We start from the raw sequence: 20179 nt of genomic DNA on the forward strand, positions 1-20179 counted from the left end.
CACTTATTTATTAATAATATCCATAAGGAACTTTTTATTCGGGTTTCGAACATGCAGATTTCCACACAGAGCACATTGCATTTAATCACTACCAAACACTGATTCTCAATTTATACGGTGATTCTTAAAATCTCTAATTGATTAGGAACTTAATTTGAATACAAGCCATTTCAAGATTCTTCTATTTCTAAAAATTAGAAGTCGGTTGGCTTACAACTAGTTTTTTTTTTTTAATTTTTGATGACAAGCTAGCACGTTACGACACATTATATTACGTCACGTAATTAAGGAGTTTAAATTTGCGGAACCATATTTATTGGTTTCGCTAGTTTAAACTGCAGAACTAGTTTACCGCTCTACTGGTTCCTCAGTTTAAATTTGCCAACTTGGTAAAAATGATTTTAAAAAAAATGGTTAAATGTTTTTTAAAGATGGTATAAATAAAAATTTCGGATAATCGAATTGCAATTTACGTATTTAAAACACCAGGTGAATCTCACAGCTTAAAGGCCGTAGCTGGCCATGTGATTTTTGATTTTTTGTTGTCCGATTCCATATGATTTTGGTGTTCTATAGTCCCAGTGAATTTTTTTATCTAATATATCCCCTAAAAAGTCCCTTACATGAGTTTTGCATGTGACCTTATTTTTGAGAATTCTCTAATATTTCGTAAGTTTCATCAATTATACGAATATAATGAATAAATGAAAATGTTTCTGACGAATTATTTTAAATTTTAAGATTTTTATTTATTTGCTGATATGTTATCATTATCAATGTATACTATTTTTTTCTAATTTTAGGTAAACAAATTAAAAGACAAGATGGGTAGAAAACGTGTTTGATTCGGAACCGGGAGACCGAATCCTCGGCTTTCTGAGAGTAGAAAATTCCTATCTCCAGAGTCACTGTCGATGAGTCCACAATTCAAAAATTAACAGTGACCGGTCCCACCCAACAGTGACTGAGAGAGCAGGTGATCTCCTTCCCGGAACCGGACCCCTCCACATGGATAAAGAGAGAACCGGTTCATTATATTTGGTTGGCTTGATGACGTATTAATTGGATTTTATGTGGCTCTTTCCATGCGCGCAGAAATAGCTACCCATGCCATTAAGTAGAATGAACAGGGGTTTATTGATCTCATATTTATTAATTTTTTTTATTTTACGTGTGATTATTTTATATAAATTTAGTGTAAAATGTTATAATTAAGTACTATAAAATTACTCTCATTTTCGACATGAACATTTTATATAACTAATCTCTAATGTGTATCCGATCTTTGTAATTTAGAAGTCTGATTATGCTTCATAAGAACACCTTGAGCTTTTAAAATTTCTCATAAGCTCGTTAACTACAGCTGCATGCTCCGTTTAATTACATTAACTTAATTTACAATCACAAGGGCATTGATCTCAATCTTGTAAACAAACTGGAGGAGAATATCTATATATACCTGAAACAATCCAGCTGACAAACTATGAAATAGCACAGAAATTAGCATACCATTTTCCTTTTTTACAGACCGATAGATTTCTGAGACTCCAGCCGCGTGGTTTTGAAATTTACGGTAGAAATCACGACAGCTGCGCCGAGAAATATGACCACAAGCGCCGTGAAATTGACGAGCAAAGCCTCGGATCCGTACTTTCCCAGCTTGTTGAACAATTGTAAGAAGGTGAGCTTCTCGATGAACCCGAGCTGTGCATTACCGACTGCAAGGATGTAAATAAAGAGGCCGAAAATCGCATGCCATGGTACCATGGATTGGCGCGTAGAAACAGATGCTCCCGGAAAGAAAAACGTGACGAATCCCATTATCCACTGAAACAGAATGGCTACATGTGTAAGTTTCTCATACCTATTATGATATTGTCTACTGAAACAGTATGGCTACATACACAAGTTTTTGATAACGCTCTGTTCATTCGGTACCAAACAAAATTGGGATTTTTTTCCCATTCTCGGTTCATAGAATTCGGATTCAGTGAGGACTGTGAGGTATCACACCTCATAGAGCGAGATCTCAACCGTCCGTTTTAATCTAGCACGAATTTAAATGGGTCCCCTGTGCAGTACCGCAGGGGATACACACTCTGGCCATATGCATACTAGAAATGACCAGTAACGGTAATACCAGTACAAGTACATATACCAGCAACTTATTTTATTGAAAAAAATTATGCACCTGAATTCCATAAAGGCAGAAAGTCCCAAGGCCAACCCAGGAATGCAAGCTATACATATTTGAGATATTGCTCTCTTTGTGAAATTTAAAAACAGCATAAATTCCCACAGCTCCGAGCACGAGCGCGATTCCGTGCAACATCAAATGCACTCTTTTCCTCGCGTCTCTGCTTCCTGGAAGTGCTCTGTAGCTCATTGTCGCTGCACTCTCAACAACAAATTCAGATCATCACTATTTACCAGATCAATATTTTTGGCAAATGGGGTCCGGCTAATTTGCTGCCGGCAGCATTTTAGCCGGAGGTACTGCCACCATTTTTTTTATTTTCTGATGTCTAAACAACAAATTCAAACTATTAGATGTTTAATCTATATTATAATCTACTTGGAGACCAAATTTTACATTGTTTGGAATTTTTTTACTATTTATTAAGCTAGTTTGAAAACTGCTGTTTTCAGTAAATTTCTGCAGCATTGAAATCAGCAGTTTTCAAACTAGCTTAATAAATAGTAAAAAAATTCCAAAAAATGTAAAATTTGGTCTCTAAGTAGATTATAGTATAGATTAAACATCTAACGGTTTTGATTTGTTGTTTGAACATTAAAAAATGAAAAAAGGCTAGCAGCACCGTCGGTAGAAATGCTGCCGGCAACAAATTAGCCACACCCTTGGCAACTGTATCTGAACTATATATAAAAAAGGTTCTAGCTAACCTTCACCACCAAGGATAATTATCCCAATTAACATCATAACTGGATGCACCTGATATTTGAAAAGGAGAATTAACAAATCAACTTGCTTGTTGTAGAGACATGCCATCAATTGATAGCAAATATAACAAAGATTTTAAACAAAGAATTTACATACGTTGAAGATGAGAGATTTGTCGGTAGAATTCAAGGCCAGGCCTCCCCTGAAATGGATGGACCACACCAAGATCAACACAGCAGCTGCAACAGCCAGCAGGTGTGCAACATAGGTGAACGGTGACACCCCTGCCATCTTCTCAGCTTCTCCCCCTCTGTGTGTGTATGAAGATACTAACAAAGAACAGAGTGAGTTATAGTGCTGTAATAATTATGCCTGTTTAAAACTTGTCATTGAGCCAACTACTTTTCAAAACAACACATCTCCTTTAATAGCCACCAAGGTGGATGGAATCTAGCCACACTCCCTTGCAAAGGAGAATGGAGAGAGCTTTAAATGTGGGTCGATTCTTGAAAAAGACTACTTAGGCTATTAGGTCACTGACTGCTGGGTCCACAAGTCCAGATCACATGTTCGTTTACTCTCGTAGACTGTGGATAACGCTTTCTCCGCCACTTTTTTCCAGAACTATCCAAAATTCCAGATAGAAAACAAAAGGCAAAATAAAAAAATGTCCAAGGACACGAACTACTTTACTATTTTTATTTAAGTTAATGTTATGTATATATTCTAGGGCTGAAAATGAATCGAACCGAATCGAAATTACTCTAATTTGAGTTTGGTTTGAATTAATTTCGAATTGAACTTTTTACGAACTCAATTTCAAATATTTTACGAACTTTTTAACAACAAGAAAGAGTGATCGCAGTCGCCGAAAGCGGGAGTTGAAAGTTGTCTAGGATTTTAAAACTGAGAGCAAGAGTTACAACTTACGAGTTATGATTTATGGTTGGGCGGCCTTATATTTTAACTTTTAAATTATCAGCGAATATAAGTCATCAGTGAAAATCAACGGCTCATGTTACTTTGAGATTTGAACCACAATAGTTTGCGAATCTATTTCGAACAAACCAAGTCCAGTTTGAATTTGGTTTGAATTAATTTCGAACTATTTCGAATCAAATTTTTACAAGTTTTTTCAAATCAAACTCGAATCGAATCACGAACTACGAATTTTTTTGTGCAGCACTAATATATTCCCTCCAATTTTTTTCTCAACTTTGTATATTTTCCTCAATTCCTGATTATATCATATTTATACTATTTTTTAAATCATTCATATTTTTACATTAAATTATCCAGTTAAATAAGTAAATAACTCACGCTATTCTATATATACATTCGGTCATTCGCTCTTGGTAGATTAAATTTTTTTAAAATTACCCTTCTCTTGGAATATCACTCTGAAATTTGTTTACCGCACAGTCATACTATGAATGTTGGTCACAAATTCTATTCATAAAGATTGCTAGGCAGACAAAATTCGGAAGGAGTATTTTTGTTTATTTATTTTTTTATCTGTCACAATTCATCACCGTTTCCTGTGCATTTGTTTTGGGAAAGAATTAGGAAAACATTATTCTTGCTCGGGGAAGAAAAATCAGATAGAAATGTCAAATTAGAGAGTTCTCCCAGTACTACATCGGGCTCTTGAATATTTTTTAAGTACTACGAAAAGCTTAATTATATATCAAATTGCTTAAGGTCTATCAGAAAATGAACTAATCTTCAGATCCTATACACTTACATTTTACTGTTAGGGAACCTAAGTAAGAATGGGGATGCCAGAAATTAAATATTCAGTCGTTGATATTATTATGAAGAGGTGAGAAGAAATTAATGGAGCAAAGAAACAGAGAGAGAAATGGTTTGCAGAAGAATAATTGCGTCAATTATTTTTAATCCAGAATAAATTTAAAAACAGATAATTGACTACGGTGACTAATTAATTAATGCATAAATATGAAAGTGTTTGTTATAACAAATTTAGTACTGCACCGAGTTAATTATGAACTATATATCTCCCTGGTCTGGTTAAGACAGTACCAGCAAAGCGTTATGGGAGTTGAATCACAGTCTGAGCAATGGTAGAGTAAATTTAGACTAAGACAGCTCAAGCGATCAGGGTTTCTTCTCAAAAACTCAACCACATGTAACTAACTATGGTTAATAAAATGAGGGCCAGATCCTTATTGTCTGGGGCGAACTCATGTGGTTTCAAGAGAGGCCGCTGCTCTCTTTGGATTTTGAGTTTTAGTAGAGATCGAGCATTTTTATTGACTGTCCCCTTAATTTTTTTTTTCTGCCCTCTAGATGTTTAATTTGTAATTTGGGTTATATTTAGAGTTAACATAAAAATAATTTTTTTGAATTATGATTGTTAATTAGAATTATAGGTTAGATAAGTAGAAATTACAAGTCCGAGTATTAAAAAATATAAGTTAAATCATTGTTTTTTTATCTCGAATATCAATATCTAATTAGTTAATGAGTTTAAATTTGATTTAATATTTTTTTTGCCCCCGACAAAAATTCTGAGTCCACCTTACTTATTGTTATCTGAGAAAAGAAAAAGAAAAAACAGCTCAAGCGCATCATAAATCCACTTTAGTGAAGTTATTAGGATATCTACATTGACATTAATTGTTTGGGAAATAATGACGACGTGAGAGCGTCAGGCTGTTGTCATATTAGAATGCTTATAGTTTCCACCATATTATTTCTATTATTTCGCATTCTCTCCATTGGCATACTCGAGATATCTGGTGGCTGGTTCCGAGTTCTAGGCAGGCTTCTAGCCAGGTGTTGAAAAACGGGAATGAGGTAAATGGATATTGACAACATGTTGAAAATCATTAGATAAAATCTGATCACGGGGCTAGGTTGCATAAGCGGCCATTTTAATTGCATGATGTTAATGTCATGGAAAAAGTGAACACAGACAACTGGCCCAGCATTTGAGGAAATGAACATTATCATTGATATCTTGAGAGTGATGTTTTGATTCTAGAGATTTTTAGTGGTACATTACATATTCCTTTTAAGGTTAATATCATGAATACCCTTCTATTCATTTTCTATATTATATCTCTTGCATATTTACTATTTATCTATTTAAATAATGAGTAAGGCTCGGGTACTATGGATAGCATAAGGTTATCCGTGCTACGGCCTCAAAAACATATCGTATAAACATCAAACTTCGATTTAAGTAGCTCAATAAATTGGTAATATAATAAAATTGTAGAATACTCATTTTTACTATTTTTGAATTTTTTTTTTACTATTTTTCATGATTTATGAAAAAGGGTCAAAAATGGCCTAAAAATAAAAGAAAATTGTTAATATTTTTGACAATTTTTTGCTATATTTCATAAATCATAAAAAATAGTAAAAAAATTTCAAAAATAGTAAAAATTAGTATTCTACAATTTTATTATATTACCAATTTATTGAGCTACTTAAATCGAAGTTTGAAGTTTATACGATAGATTTTTGAGGCCATGGCACGGATGACCTTATGCTATTCATAGCACCCAAGGCTTACTCTTAAATAATTTCATATTTATTTGTCAAATTTTCAATATATCTTATATATCCTTCAATTCTTAAAATCCTTTCATATTATTTTATTCATATAAAGTTCAATTGATATATGCCCTTAGTTCATATTATAGGCTCGACCTCTATTTTTCCCTCAAAAAAGTACTATTGATTTAGAGAAGGAATTACTTGACGATGATTATTTTAACAATTTTGACATTAAATTTAAAAAATCAAATAAAATTGAAAATTGAAAAGTAAATTAGATATGCTACTGGACATATAGATAGTCTACAAATTAAATTTTATACAATTTAAGTATTTTTCTTTTTTCGAAACAATAGAGATCGAGCTCCCATTTATATTATTCTTGATCGGTTACATGTTGGGTAGGTTTCTGGGGATGGAAATCTTGTGTGATAAATAATAATGAAAAAGGAAAGAAAAGTGATAGTCTCAACTCTCAAGAGTGGGGTCTAAGTGAAAAAAAATGAAAGAAAGTAATGACTAGTTACATGCAATTTAAGTATTGTTTGGTGATACACCAAACATCGTTGTTTTTTCACTGTGGAAATAAGACCTGTTCAGCTGTCATGTGTCTGTAGAAAAAAAAAAAAATTCAGGGTCTGTTCGGTTGCAGCAACGAAATTACTGTTCATGTGGGAAAAAAAAATTCACTCAGACTGAATTTTTTTTTTTCCACGTAAATAGTAATTTTCAATTCAAAAGTTTTGAAATCCTATACCCATTTCCTTTCCCCTCGTACTGCCGAACAGGCCCTTAGAGTGAATTTTTTTTTCCCACGCAAACAGTGTTTCGGCCATTCAAATTGGATCCGAACCCAAACCCATTCCTCTTTCCACCTGGCAGCTGAACATGTCCTAAATGTACGGTATAACATACATCATATCTCATTTTTTTTTCTTAAACATGATACGTGGATACTACAATGTTGAAATTGAAATTGAAAATTTAATTTTTTTTTATTAAGATTGTCAAAATAAAGTATTGTCAAGTCTTTCCAGAAACTTTTCACTTAAGGATAGTTTTATGTAAACAGATTAAATTTTGTCAATTTATTCTTTCGCCTAATTGCTCGTTTATTGAAAAATCTATTTTCAAGAAAAAATAAAAAATAAGAAAAAAAATTTGTTTGATGGGGGAATTAAATTTAGGTAAATTCATTTTTAATCACTCATATACCATACGTATAATGTATATTAAGTATAATTAAAATATTTACTAAAAAAATGAATGAATTCAACTCTCAAGTTTTACAAAAACTTATAAAACCCTATTCAGACCACTGAGCAAATTAAATGAAAAAAAAAAAAAAACGAATCTCTGGATATTTTTTTTGCCAAATAAAACCTTATGTTATTATTTTTCTGTCATAAGAACATTTTTTTACGTAAATGAATCTTATAAGCTAGCAATGCCACGGAATGACAAATTCTTTCTGCTCTGTCAATCTAACACAGCGAACATCTCGTTTAAATAAATTGAAAAACCAATCATAACACAGTTATCAGACATAAAGTATTGGAGCAGGATAAAATTGTAGATGTTGAAATACCTTTTACTAATCAACTTAATTAAAGCAGATTTAAGTATCTCATTTTAATATATTTCTTATAGACAATAGGCGAAGAGCCTGCTATTTACAGAATATTAAACGAAAGAATTTTTTTTATAAACCATAATTAGAAAAAAGTTTTTCATGAAACTAACATGATTATTTTTCTTTTTTACAAAAACCATAAGAATCAAAATGTCATTTTGGTCCCAGCCGTTTTCACAGATTTCGAGAAAAAAAATACGTTAAAAAATTATAAAAATATCTGGGACCGAATTGTCATTTTGGTCCAAAAAAAAAAAGGTCGGAACCGAAATGCCATTCCGGTTCTTATGTTTTTTGTAAAAAAAAAAAAGTAATCATGTTGGTTTCATAAAAATCTTTTTTCTAATTATGGTTTATAAAAAAATTTCTAACGAAACAAACAAATTAATAAACAAAAACAATTGAGAATAACATAATTGAAACAGACTGTCGGTTTCCATGCGGAGATACTGGAGAGCAACAGACGCTACTATCTTTTGTCCATATGGAAAACTATAAAATCTAAAATCGAGTTATGGAAAATGAGGGGCAACTAGGGAACCAATTTCTTTTATTTATTTTATTTTTTTGTCAAGCTGCCGTTAGGCTTAGGGAACTATTTTTGGTAGATGGCGGAGAAAATGGTGAAACGTCATGCTCTTCATGAGAGGGATGTTTTAGGCTTTGGTTCTGATAGGGGCAGTGTTTTAAAATGCGGTTTTGTTCATGCATGCGAAAGATCACTACATGCCGCATATGCGGTATGCGGATGTATATGCGGATTTTCAAATGCACTCAAATTTTTGTGCACTCAAATGTACTCTATCTTTCAAGTCTTTTTTCTCCGTTTTCAAAGTCCAAATAGTCAATCCGAACCGTTAGATGCGATCTATATATTAAGATGTGCTTGGAGACCAAATTTTATATTTTTTGGAATTTTTTTACTATTTATTAAACCACTTTGAAAATCGCTAATCCAATGGTCCAGAAAATGTAAAATCAGCGATTTTCAAAGTGGCTTAATAAATAGTAAAAAAATTCCAAAAATGTAAAATTTGATCTCCAACCACATCTTAATATATAGATCGCATTTAACGGTTCGGATTGACTATTCGGACTTTGAAAACGGAGAAAAAAGATTTGAAATATAGGGTGCATTTGGGTGTACAAAAATTTGAGTGCATTTGAACCCTCCTCTATATTTATATATATATTTTAAGAAAAAAATAAGGATTTAAGTCCTTATTTGCTTTATTGATATCAAGGTTTCAAAGTGAAACCAGTCAGACAAAGTTACAAAATGTATTCCATTTTCATTGAATAATTTGAAAACAAAAATGGAGGATAATAAAATGGGATTGAAAATGTCAAATTATCAAATTTTATATTCATATATTTGAATTTATTTCCACATAATGATATAATCAACAATAGTTTTTTTACATAAATTTTAATTAAAATACAATCAAATTATCAAATTAATCAAGCACAAAAACACAAACAAATACACCAACTACAACTAGATTATGCATAAATTCAGTTTAACACAAACATTAAGTTAAATATAAAGTCCATAACAAGTTGATAATAATAGTTAAACTTAAAAAGTACGATAAGACAACAAGTCAACAAGCAAACAATACAAAATTGCATGGGAGGACTGCATGCCTCATATTTGGATTGCATGGCCATTTTCAGTCCGCATGGCCGCATATTCGGACCGCATATGCGGCCGCATGCTCAAAACCGCATGGAAGGACTGCATGATCATTCTGAACACGACTACCAACTGCATAGGCATATGCGGTCACATATGCAGCCCATGTGACTGCATTTTAAAACACTGGATAGGGATGCAAACGGAGAATTCACATCCTCTCCAATACCTGATAAGGGAATCTTTTACAATTACTAGATGTGGACCTTTATTTTTAACTTAGGCATGAATCTCAAAGCCCAAGAATACTCCCCTCTATGACAGCCTGAATTTCAAATCGGTTGAGATTTGATTGAATATGGATATATATCAGATATTAATCAGATAGATCAGACATTATCGGATATGAATACGAATATGGATACAGTTTGAATTTCTAATTCAAAAATTATATATACTTAACTTGTGATATAGTTTCAAAATATATATCTATTTAACTAAAATTCATCACCAACATGACCATATTTTAATCAAAATATATCAACCAAAAAAACATTTTGGCTAAACATAAGTAATTCTAAAATAGAATCAAGAATTAATATCCCACAACCTGAAATTAAAATAATAATTGAAACTAATATCTAAATTTAAAATAAAATAAAATTACACCCGTTTGAATCTAAAAAATTCTTAATGATTTGTGTCTCTTATTTAGATAACATCAAGTTAATGCCTATACTACTTATAGAACAATAAATTGAATTAAGAAAAGAATAACAATAGAATTGATTATAGCAGCAGAAGTCGGGAGACATGTAAACTGAAATTTGAAAATAGTCAAATACAGAAAGTTGAAAAGACCGAAACCCAAAAGAAATAAAAACGGATATCCGAAATAATGAAATATGCGGATACGAATAATTATTTGTATCCTTATCTGTATCTGCTTTTCAATATTATCCATATCTGCAAATTATTCATATTTAATTATTTGAATCCGAAAAATTTAGGTACGAATTCAAATACAGTCAAATAATATCCGATCCGTTTACATCTCTAGTTTAGAAGCATTTATGGTCCATGTTACTAATTCTTCCTAGGCCGCTCCAGCTATGGTTCTTTATACAGACACAAAGTTTTTTGCAATTAATTTATAAATTGTATCTAGTAAAAACAATAAATTATCTAACGTAAATAAAAATAAACATCTATTAACTAAAATTTAAATAAATAAATAAATGGGGTCCATGCCTCAAGGCTGGATAGGCTGGAAAGACTGAAAAGTGATATGGCCCGTTCATTTTTAATTAGGATATTTAAAAGATATTTTGTTTCATTATTTCCTCCAATGTCTGGAGCCGCGTAATTAATAATGTATAACGAGTAAAGAAGATGGGAAATTTTATAAAATAATTTTATTTTAAAAATAATTAAATAAAATATTATCTTTCAAAATATTAATATTAAATATTAGGAAGCAGCTAACAGTCCCCCAACTCCTGTCCCCCAAAAATCCTCGGACATTTTCAACTAATTCTGTAAACATCAATACTAAATCCTATAAACATCAATACTAAATCATGTAAACTAATTCGACAAATCCTGTGAACATAAAAACGCGTGACAGCTGTTAAAAACGCGTGAAAACTGTTAAAAACGCGTGACAGCTATTGAAAACGCGTGACAGCTGTTGAAAACGCGTGACAGCTGTTGGGGACCACCTTCTATGAACATACACATAGTATCATGTAAACATACACATATTATTCTGTGAACATACACATATTATTCTGTGAACATACACATATTATTCTGTGAACATACACATATTATCCTGTAAACATACATATTGTACTTGAAATTATGACAATTGTGGCAGTTGAAAGCGCGTCAGAACTAAGCTAAAAAGGAAAGACTTTTATACACGGAGATTTTCGAGGGACTGTAACCCGAGGGATGTTACATTTTCTCTAAATATTAATATATACCTGCGAGCTAGATTATCCTTCTCTCACCATACACAATTCTCGTCACACATGAGGTGGAGAATCAGAAAGCGTCGATAGCTCATCTATACGAGAAATACCTCAAATTAGTTAAGGTTCACAACATTAAGTACCCTAAATCAGAAAGCTTCTCTGATGCAACAGAAAAATAATTCATCCAGAGAAACAAACACATTAAAAAGAATGACGAAGTATTTATATATGAGTGTAATAGGACATATATAATATGAGGAGAGATTTAATTACACTCTTTTTTGGTGACACCGGATTACACTCTATGTTTTCAAAGTTCAAATAATCGATTCAAACCATTCAAAATGATGGATATGTTAAAATGTACTTGCAGATGGAATTTTACATTTTTCTGAATTTTTTTACTTTTTATTAAGATGAGTATAAAAATTCAATGGTATGAAAATAACGATTTTATAAAATACTTAATAAATAGTAAAAAAATTCAAAAAAATATAAAATTTGATCTACAAGCACATTTTAATATATCCATCATGTTGAACTGTTTAGATCGACTGTTTGAAATTTGAAAACTTTAAAAATAAAGAGAGTAATTCGGTGTCATCAAAAAATGGTATAATTAGATCCCTGAAACTTACGAGAGTTGCTTCTACCGCATAATTAATCTGCAATTTTCCGGAACCACATCCTTTTCATCTAATTATTGATTCTATCCTTGAAACGCTCCTGCAAATTGGTATTTTTTTTGCCTTCATCTTTTAGCAACACAAGAATCAAGATCAAAGATAAAGTAAAATTAAAAACAAACTAACAATTGAATAACTAAATACTTTCGTTAATCACCAAGTTTCTTCACTAGGGTGCCACGATGATGACTCAAGTGGAACATAATAACAATAAGAGGTCCAAATGCCTCCATAACCATATAATTGTCATTTATCTTTTAAAATTTTAATAATAACAAACTTAAAAGTCAACCTAAATGGTTAAATAATAATTAGATCTGATATACATATATTCTTCATTTCAACTCTGTTTTGACGGGGCTTAATTTTTTTTCAGTCCGTCTCTCCTATCTCTTTATCTCTATTCTACCACTTTCGCCAGCAATCTACCTTCCGTCCTCCGCACGAAAAAGATGGAGGACGGAGACTAGCAACAAACCCCCATTGCTCCATTGCTCCCGCCAACAAGTCACCACCTTCTCTCAATCCCATGGTTCCACCGCAACTTTTGTACCTCCTCGTTGTCCTTTACACTTTTCGGAAGAAGTGAGAGTGCGACGATAGCCCTAGTCGCTAGCTCCCTCGTGCTCGACGCCTTCCCGTCCTCTTCAACTTTTGTCGGGAGTTTCATGGAGAGTTGGCGACATAGCCCTAGTCGCCATCCCTTCTGTCTCCTAGCGCCTCCAACCCTCATAGCAACGCTCCCGTTACACAAAATCCTTGTTTGGCAAGGGGAGGCCGAGGCCGGTACTCCCACCTTCAAACCTAGCGGAAAAAAGAAAAAAAATATGATGTCCCATTTTCTCCGGTCACTGGCCAGTCGATGTTGAAGGTCATCGATGTCTACTACCGATGGAGAGGGTTTATTTTATTTTGTTATTTTAGTTGTTAGATGTTGAGGTTTAGATCTTAATGTTTGGATGTTGATGGTGTTCGATGTAAATGATGTTCTGGATGTAAAACGATTGATGTAATTTATGCTTAATTATTAATGAAAATTATACTTAACAACCACTGTCAAGATTTAAAAAAAAAAAAACTATGTTCTGATGGAAATTAACATGTTAGTAAACATGCACTGATGCAGAAAATTAATTGGTTTTGTTGTGAATTATTGAGTAATTGATGTTAGAAACTTGAGCCATAGACGTTTTCTGATTATCCATCCCCGACTGTGATAAGAATTTAAAATTCTTAGTTTAAACGGCGAAAAAAATAATCTAGCTCGAAGGTATATGTCATAACATGGTGCTTGTTAACATTTTTTTTAATTTTTAGTTTAACCAAGAGAAAAATATCAGAATTTTGAAAAAAAGGGAGAAAAAGACAACTTAAAAAGAATGAGAGTAAATTGGAAGAAAAAGTATTACATAGGCCGATAGGCGGGTCTCTTGAGAGGAGGTATTTTGTTTTTTTGTTTTCTCAAAAGAAGGTTATTTTATAAATTTCCCAAAGAAGATGCTAAAACGGTTAAATTAATAAGCGTGCATTCACACGCATTTCAACCACTTGCAGACGACTCCGACAAATTAAATATGTAAAAATCTACATCTCCAACTGATACGGATCAAGTCCCGGAGGACGAGGCCGTAATATCTTAGTGATTTCGTCGGCTCGACTCGTCCCGGCTCGGGAAGCCGGGTTCGAGTCTCGCGGTATGGGCTTAGGGGAATTGTAAAGATACTCGTACTCTAACCTATTGGTACCTTTTATTGTTAAGAATGTCTCGTCCCCAATACCTCGGGATTTGGGGCTTATATAGATTATTCTCTGACAATCATTCCGTGTTGTCAGAATTGTCAGAGTCCGCATATTGTCCTTCGTGGCGTCCCTGCGGACGCCCGTAGAGTGATCCAGCCGAAGAGGCCTTCCGACCGGATCAGTTTTGGGCTCGTCTCGCTTTATTTGGGATCACCCTGGATAGGCCTCGGGCCTTGGTTATGCCGAGCAGGCTTGATTGGGGATGAGGGTCTTATTCTTAGTCCCGGTCTGGTCCATTTCGGAATCCGAGACCGGGTTATTCATGACCCAAATCCATTCTTCTAAGACCTTGTTTACATGGGCCTATCACCAACATTAATTAACAATCAATAATAGCTATCAAATATTAAGTTTGAATTAATTGTAACGATTGCATCATGAAATTAATTAGCAATAAATTATAGCTATCAAATTAATTAATTGCATCACTGAAGAGTCAACTAATGAATTTTTTTTATACCAAACTCACCTTCTGAAATTGATTTCTCTTCACATGGTGGGGTCTATGATATCTATCCGTCTATACCTGTTGTCTGCACGAGTCATAACAGGCCCCAGGAGACCAAACTGAACGACTGGGCAGATTTTAAGCCGTTGGATCTGAGCAAAATGGACGAATGGATTTTAAACTGTCCGATATGCTTGCGTATTGCTACGCCTGAGGCCGAAGCCCGAATGCTTTTCTTTTTGAGTTTTTTCTTCTTAAATCTACAAAATCTGTTATTTTACTAATAGTTTTTTTTGTGGTTGTATATTGGACAGGAAGCAAGATATCAAAGCCAAGGAAACAAGAGGAGGCAGCAAGTTGAATTCGCATAATTTTTGAGTTAATGTATCTGGACCATCCGATTCACTTTAAAATCCGTGCGGGCTAGATTCACATTAATATTAAAATGCCACTGTGTTAAAATTAGACGGTCGAGATGCATAAATTCAAAAGATTCTCTTTTAAGTTAATGAAGAGGATACGTGTTCTAGCAAGTTGGATCTTGAATGAGATGGTTTTCGAAGAGATACCGCTGAGTAGAGAAGGAAATACGTGACATGCCGTGACATGACAAATATGTTGTGATTTGCTCATGTGACATGATCAAAATGGTGGCAGACAATTACGTCACGTCACGTCACGTGTAGTCACGCCGTGATCATACGTAACGTTTTGTGACGTGACTGATCACGTTGTGACTAATTTCTTTATCTACAGTTACTAGCTACTTGCCAGTAAGACTAGAGTACAAGACCGAAAGTGGCTAAAAAGGTTTCAAACATTGCAAGAGTAGAATAAATATAGATACTAGATGTTCATCTTTTGCTTTTGTTAGATATCATATCGGGAGTAATACAAAGTTTTTGCTTTAGAGATTCTGATTTAGGGAGTATGTTATTTTGCTTATGTGAGAATTTGGGTAACTCTTACACAATTTCTGTAACTTTAAATTGTTTCAGTTCAATGAAACCGAACTTCGGCCTTTTCAATATTTTCTTTTCGGAAAATAAAATGTTAACCGTGAGGCGAGCGGATGAGTATTCTACTATTTTTTTATCTATTTTTAGAAAAAATTAAATTGTGTCAGATTTTTTCTTTCGAAACCGTTTTAGATACCCACAAGTCTTTGAAATTCGTGCCAGATTAAAATAAACCGCTGTCAGAAGGATTACATGGATAAAAGAATGGTTATTTAGTTCACAATCCTGTATCAATATCAATGGTGAATTAACCAACTATTTCTTTTGTAAACAAGGTGTACCGTGTACGACAAGGGGATTCCCTCTCCCCTTTTTTGTACATCCTGCAGATATTTTGAGTAAAATTTTTAAAAGAGGTAGACATCATTCTCTTCTACAAGGACTCGATCTCATTGCAAATGATCAGTTTTCACATACTAACTGTCATTATGCGGACGATACCATTATATTTTTGAAAGCCACTCATGATAATGTTGAAAATGCATGGTGGGCATTATATGCCTTTGAAGCCTTGTCTGGTATTAAGGTCAATTATTCCAAAACAACAATGTATCGTGTTAATACTGATGAGATTGATAGTTTGGCTCAAATTTTTTATTGTAAAACTGCATCATTTCCTTTACTGTATCTGGGATTACCTCTACATACATGCAAATTGAAAAAAATGAGTGGTTCTTTCTCATTGATAAAATTGAGAAAAAATTGCAAAATTTGAAAGGAAGTATGTTGTCCATTAGGGGGAGGATAACTCTCCTCAATTCTGTCTTATCTGCAGTGCCATTGTATTTCCTATCCATCTATAAAATTCCATTGTTTGTTATCGAAAGAATTGATCAAATTAGATGTCGATTTTTGTGGCAAGAGACTACCAATAGGAAAAAATATTCTCTTATTAATTGGCAAACTGCATGTCTAGCTAAAGAGTTTGGAGGTTTGGGTATACCCGATCTTAAACAAATGAATATTTTCTTACTATTGAAATGGTGGTGAAAGCTCAAAAATCTGTCTTATTCTAGTGCATGGAAACATACGGTGTTGACCAAATACTCATCTCCCCATTATACATCCAAATCATAATTCTGGGTTGCTATTACCTCCTTACAGCACCTCGGATCAGCTAGTATTACATATGAACCTGGAATTCAAACTTCTGTCTTGTTTTGGCATGATATATGGTACCAACAGTGTACTATGGCTTCTCGATACCCATAGTTGTATGAAATTTGTACCAATAGTGACATACCCCTACAACAAGTTGTGAACACCCAAGGACGTAATCTTGCATTTCGTAGACCTTTATTTAGTGTCTTACTTACTGAATGGCTAGAATTGTTGACTATTATCAACCAACTGTCATTTACATATTTAGATGATAGACTTAGTTGGAGATGGGATCTAAAAGAGATATTTACAGTTAAATCATTGTACCAGTTTCTTAACTTTTGAGGTATTAAACCTAGAAATGCTATGACATGGTGGAAGATTCCAATACCCCTTAAGATCAGAATTTTTATGTGGTTAGTTAATAAAAATAGGATTCTAACAAAGGATAACCTACTAAAAAGAGGATGGCAGGGATGTGACACATACCAATTCTGTGATCAATCTGAATCTATTAATCACTTGTTTTTTACTTGCTCCTTTACAAAACAAATTTGGTTCTTTATGGGGGCATGCCAATCTGTTAGTGATCAATGGACAAAATTATCTGATGTCATTCTTTTTTCTAAACAGTTGCCTTATTCTCAAAAAATTGCTTTGTTACTTGTTTGCAGTGCCGTCTGCTGGATTATTTAAAAGAAAAAAAAATACAAATCACCACTTGAACTATCTTGACTTAATTTATTTCACCTTCCAAACATCTAATAACATGTAATTACATATTAGTTAATATAGTACACTGACTCAACATCATTGACACCTGTTTTCCTTGGAAACATTTCACTCTAGTTAAAACTTGATCGAAAAAAGAATATTATTATTCCCAATAACAACAAGAAATGCCACTGTTGCTTAATTAAGCTATCTTACGCTTGTTGTCTTTAAACAATGAGGTTCATTATAAATGAAGGTTTGCTCATACTCATAAATAGAAATGCTTAAAAATCTATTCAAGTAAAAGCTGAGCTGATTTCTTTTGTTCACAAGGCTTTCAATAGCATTTGACAACTTAGAATCACATTATCAGCCTTTTAAATTGATCCGCAATTAAATTTACAGTGATATATGCCTGTGGTGCCTTTGCAAACAGAAGCATAATAGAGTAGATGTCTCCCTCAAATTGAAGACTGGTTTTCAATGAATGAGATAATGAAAGATACTAAACCACAAACAGGGAAATTTGCAAATTTGGTAAACAAATACTCATACTGTCCTATAACATGTAGAAAAGACAGTACAATCTAATTTCATTTTAGAATAATGTTTGACAGAACCACATAGACAACATCCAATACCAGGAACCACTACAACCTACAACTGGTTTTATGGAAAGATCCTTTCTGCAGAAGAAATATCCAAACAACCATTACATATTAATTCACAAGATGGCTTTCTTGCATGCAACCTTTCCACCACAGCCAAAAATAATAAGAAATTCAACTACTAAGAACAATAGAAAAATAGGATGGTTATTAAACAATACCAAATCAGATAATTTATGTAGTGAATATCATGAAACAGAGAAGAAAATATACTAGCTTAATTTGCTTGGGACAAAACATCAGTATTTAAAAAACATATATAAGCTCCCATTTCACTTTAGGAAGAAGCATGAACAACAGTAAGAAAAAAATAATAACATGGAACAACATGATAGAAGGATTATCTGATGATATTCCTATACCAGATCAAAATTACCAAAACAGTTGATCTATGATTAATAAGGAAGCAGCTAGAGCAAACTCGGTGTCAGCCATAAAGACTTCTGCCAATGATCATTTACTTGAAATGAGCCTAAATCACCAGTTATATCAGTATCCGTTCCATCATCCAGCCTGGCTAATTTGATTTTGTGGTTATACCATGAGGTCCAACTTTCTTGTCGGTTCCACTGCTCTGTCCTTACCGAGTCATAGCACAAACAATTTGCACCCCATTCTGGCAATTGCAGATTAGCACTTGAGAGGGACAATGCATGGTAATTACCACTCAGGAAAAGCACATTTTGGCCTACATCTATCGCTTCAATCCACTTTGTTTCTCCATCATTGCTCAACTTGTACACTGTATACTCAGATTTATTTTGAAGAAATCCATCAACACTATAGGTAGGTGAGGTCCACTAGGATAGATCAGCAATATGTCCCCAGATACCCCATCAACCAGATGCATATCATTCGGACTAATGCCGCCACCCAGCATCGTTCTTGAAGGATTATTAAGGTTATACATCGTAACAGTTGCAAAATAATCAGCTGTGTATAAAAAACCATTGCTATAGGAGAAGTCACAAAATTTCCAGTCATCATAATGCCAACTACACTCAAATTCAATCACTGTCCAACCTTCATCTCCAATTTTACAAAATGCCAACTGCCATTTGGTACTAGTAAAAACAAAAACCATGCAACTAGGGTCCAGTGGACTTGATGTCAGTATAGCCTTTCGGACGATGACATGGTCAGTAGGTTCAATAGCATATTTTTCATCTTCCCCATTTACAAAGAAAAGCTCATCATGTGATGCACCAAGGGGAACAATTCCAATACTAAAGGGAGGTACAGGTGAAATAAATGAGGGAAGGGGAATTGTGGCACGAGTGATGGGATTAAGCAGGGACACGACTAGACCTTTTTGGAGAACAAACCAGCCATGCGAAGATCCACAAATAGACGCACCACGAGTCTCAGGGAGGTCAAGCTTGTGGATTTTAGAAGCTGAGAGATCGTAAAAGAGACGGGTGGAATCATCATTATCGTCGGATTGGTAAGGCAGCATCAGCCATGGGAGTTGGAGAGGAAGGTGATTGGGGCGCGGGGAACAAGCGGATCGCCAGGGACAGCAGACAGCACGGAGGCGGATGTAATCGGCGAGCGAGGTGACCTTCTCGGCTATGGCCTCAAGGAGCTCCGATGGGAGAAGAGACCAATTGGGCCCCATCGTCGCCGGATTGCTGTTTTGCGAATCAATCACTCAGAATCGAGACAGAGAGAAGAGAGTTGAGAGTTGAGGGTTTTTTTCCTAGTGAAGTGAACTTCGGTTTATTTCTGGGGCACTTGACGAATGATAGGGATAAATTGGTGCTGTTCGTATTTTATTTTTTATCCACAATTAAATACAACATAATTATAAAAAAAATGAATAGCTTCTATAATTTAACTTAATTTTTTTTTTAAGAAACAAGCAGAGGCTAATTTAACTTAAAATTATAACAAATAAATAAATAATATAATTTAGACATACTCACGAATAAATGAACGATCCAAAAAAAATTGATGTCCGACGAATTTGCCTAAAATTAAATGTTTCCGTAGAATTTACCAGGTCGTACCAGAATGCAATTCATTAGGACGTGTTCGTTTGTCACGGGATTGTGCGGGATGGGAT

General features: G+C 33.8%; 2 protein-coding genes across 2 annotated transcripts; both read right to left on the reverse strand.

Moving 5' to 3' along the window:
- Positions 1 to 1316: 1316 nt before the first annotated feature.
- LOC144543662 (ascorbate-specific transmembrane electron transporter 1-like) lies at positions 1317 to 3373 on the reverse strand. The gene is made up of 4 exons (XM_078292001.1): positions 3059 to 3373; positions 2905 to 2953; positions 2192 to 2391; positions 1317 to 1827 (listed from the first exon to the last, which is right to left on the reverse strand). The coding sequence occupies exons 1-4, from the start codon at positions 3191 to 3193 to the stop codon at positions 1522 to 1524; spliced, it is 690 nt and encodes a 229-aa protein (XP_078148127.1). The 5' UTR covers positions 3194 to 3373; the 3' UTR covers positions 1317 to 1521.
- Positions 3374 to 18313: 14940 nt separating this feature from the next.
- Positions 18314 to 19821, reverse strand: LOC144576092 (putative F-box protein At5g55150). Its single transcript, XM_078326345.1, has one exon. The coding sequence runs from the start codon at positions 19730 to 19732 to the stop codon at positions 18845 to 18847; it is 888 nt and encodes a 295-aa protein (XP_078182471.1). The 5' UTR covers positions 19733 to 19821; the 3' UTR covers positions 18314 to 18844.
- Between the last annotated feature and the right edge of the window lie 358 nt (positions 19822 to 20179).

The sequence above is a fragment of the Carex rostrata genome, chromosome 25 (assembly GCF_964058835.1).
Source record: "Carex rostrata chromosome 25, lpCarRost1.2, whole genome shotgun sequence".
NCBI lineage: Eukaryota > Viridiplantae > Streptophyta > Magnoliopsida > Poales > Cyperaceae > Carex > Carex rostrata.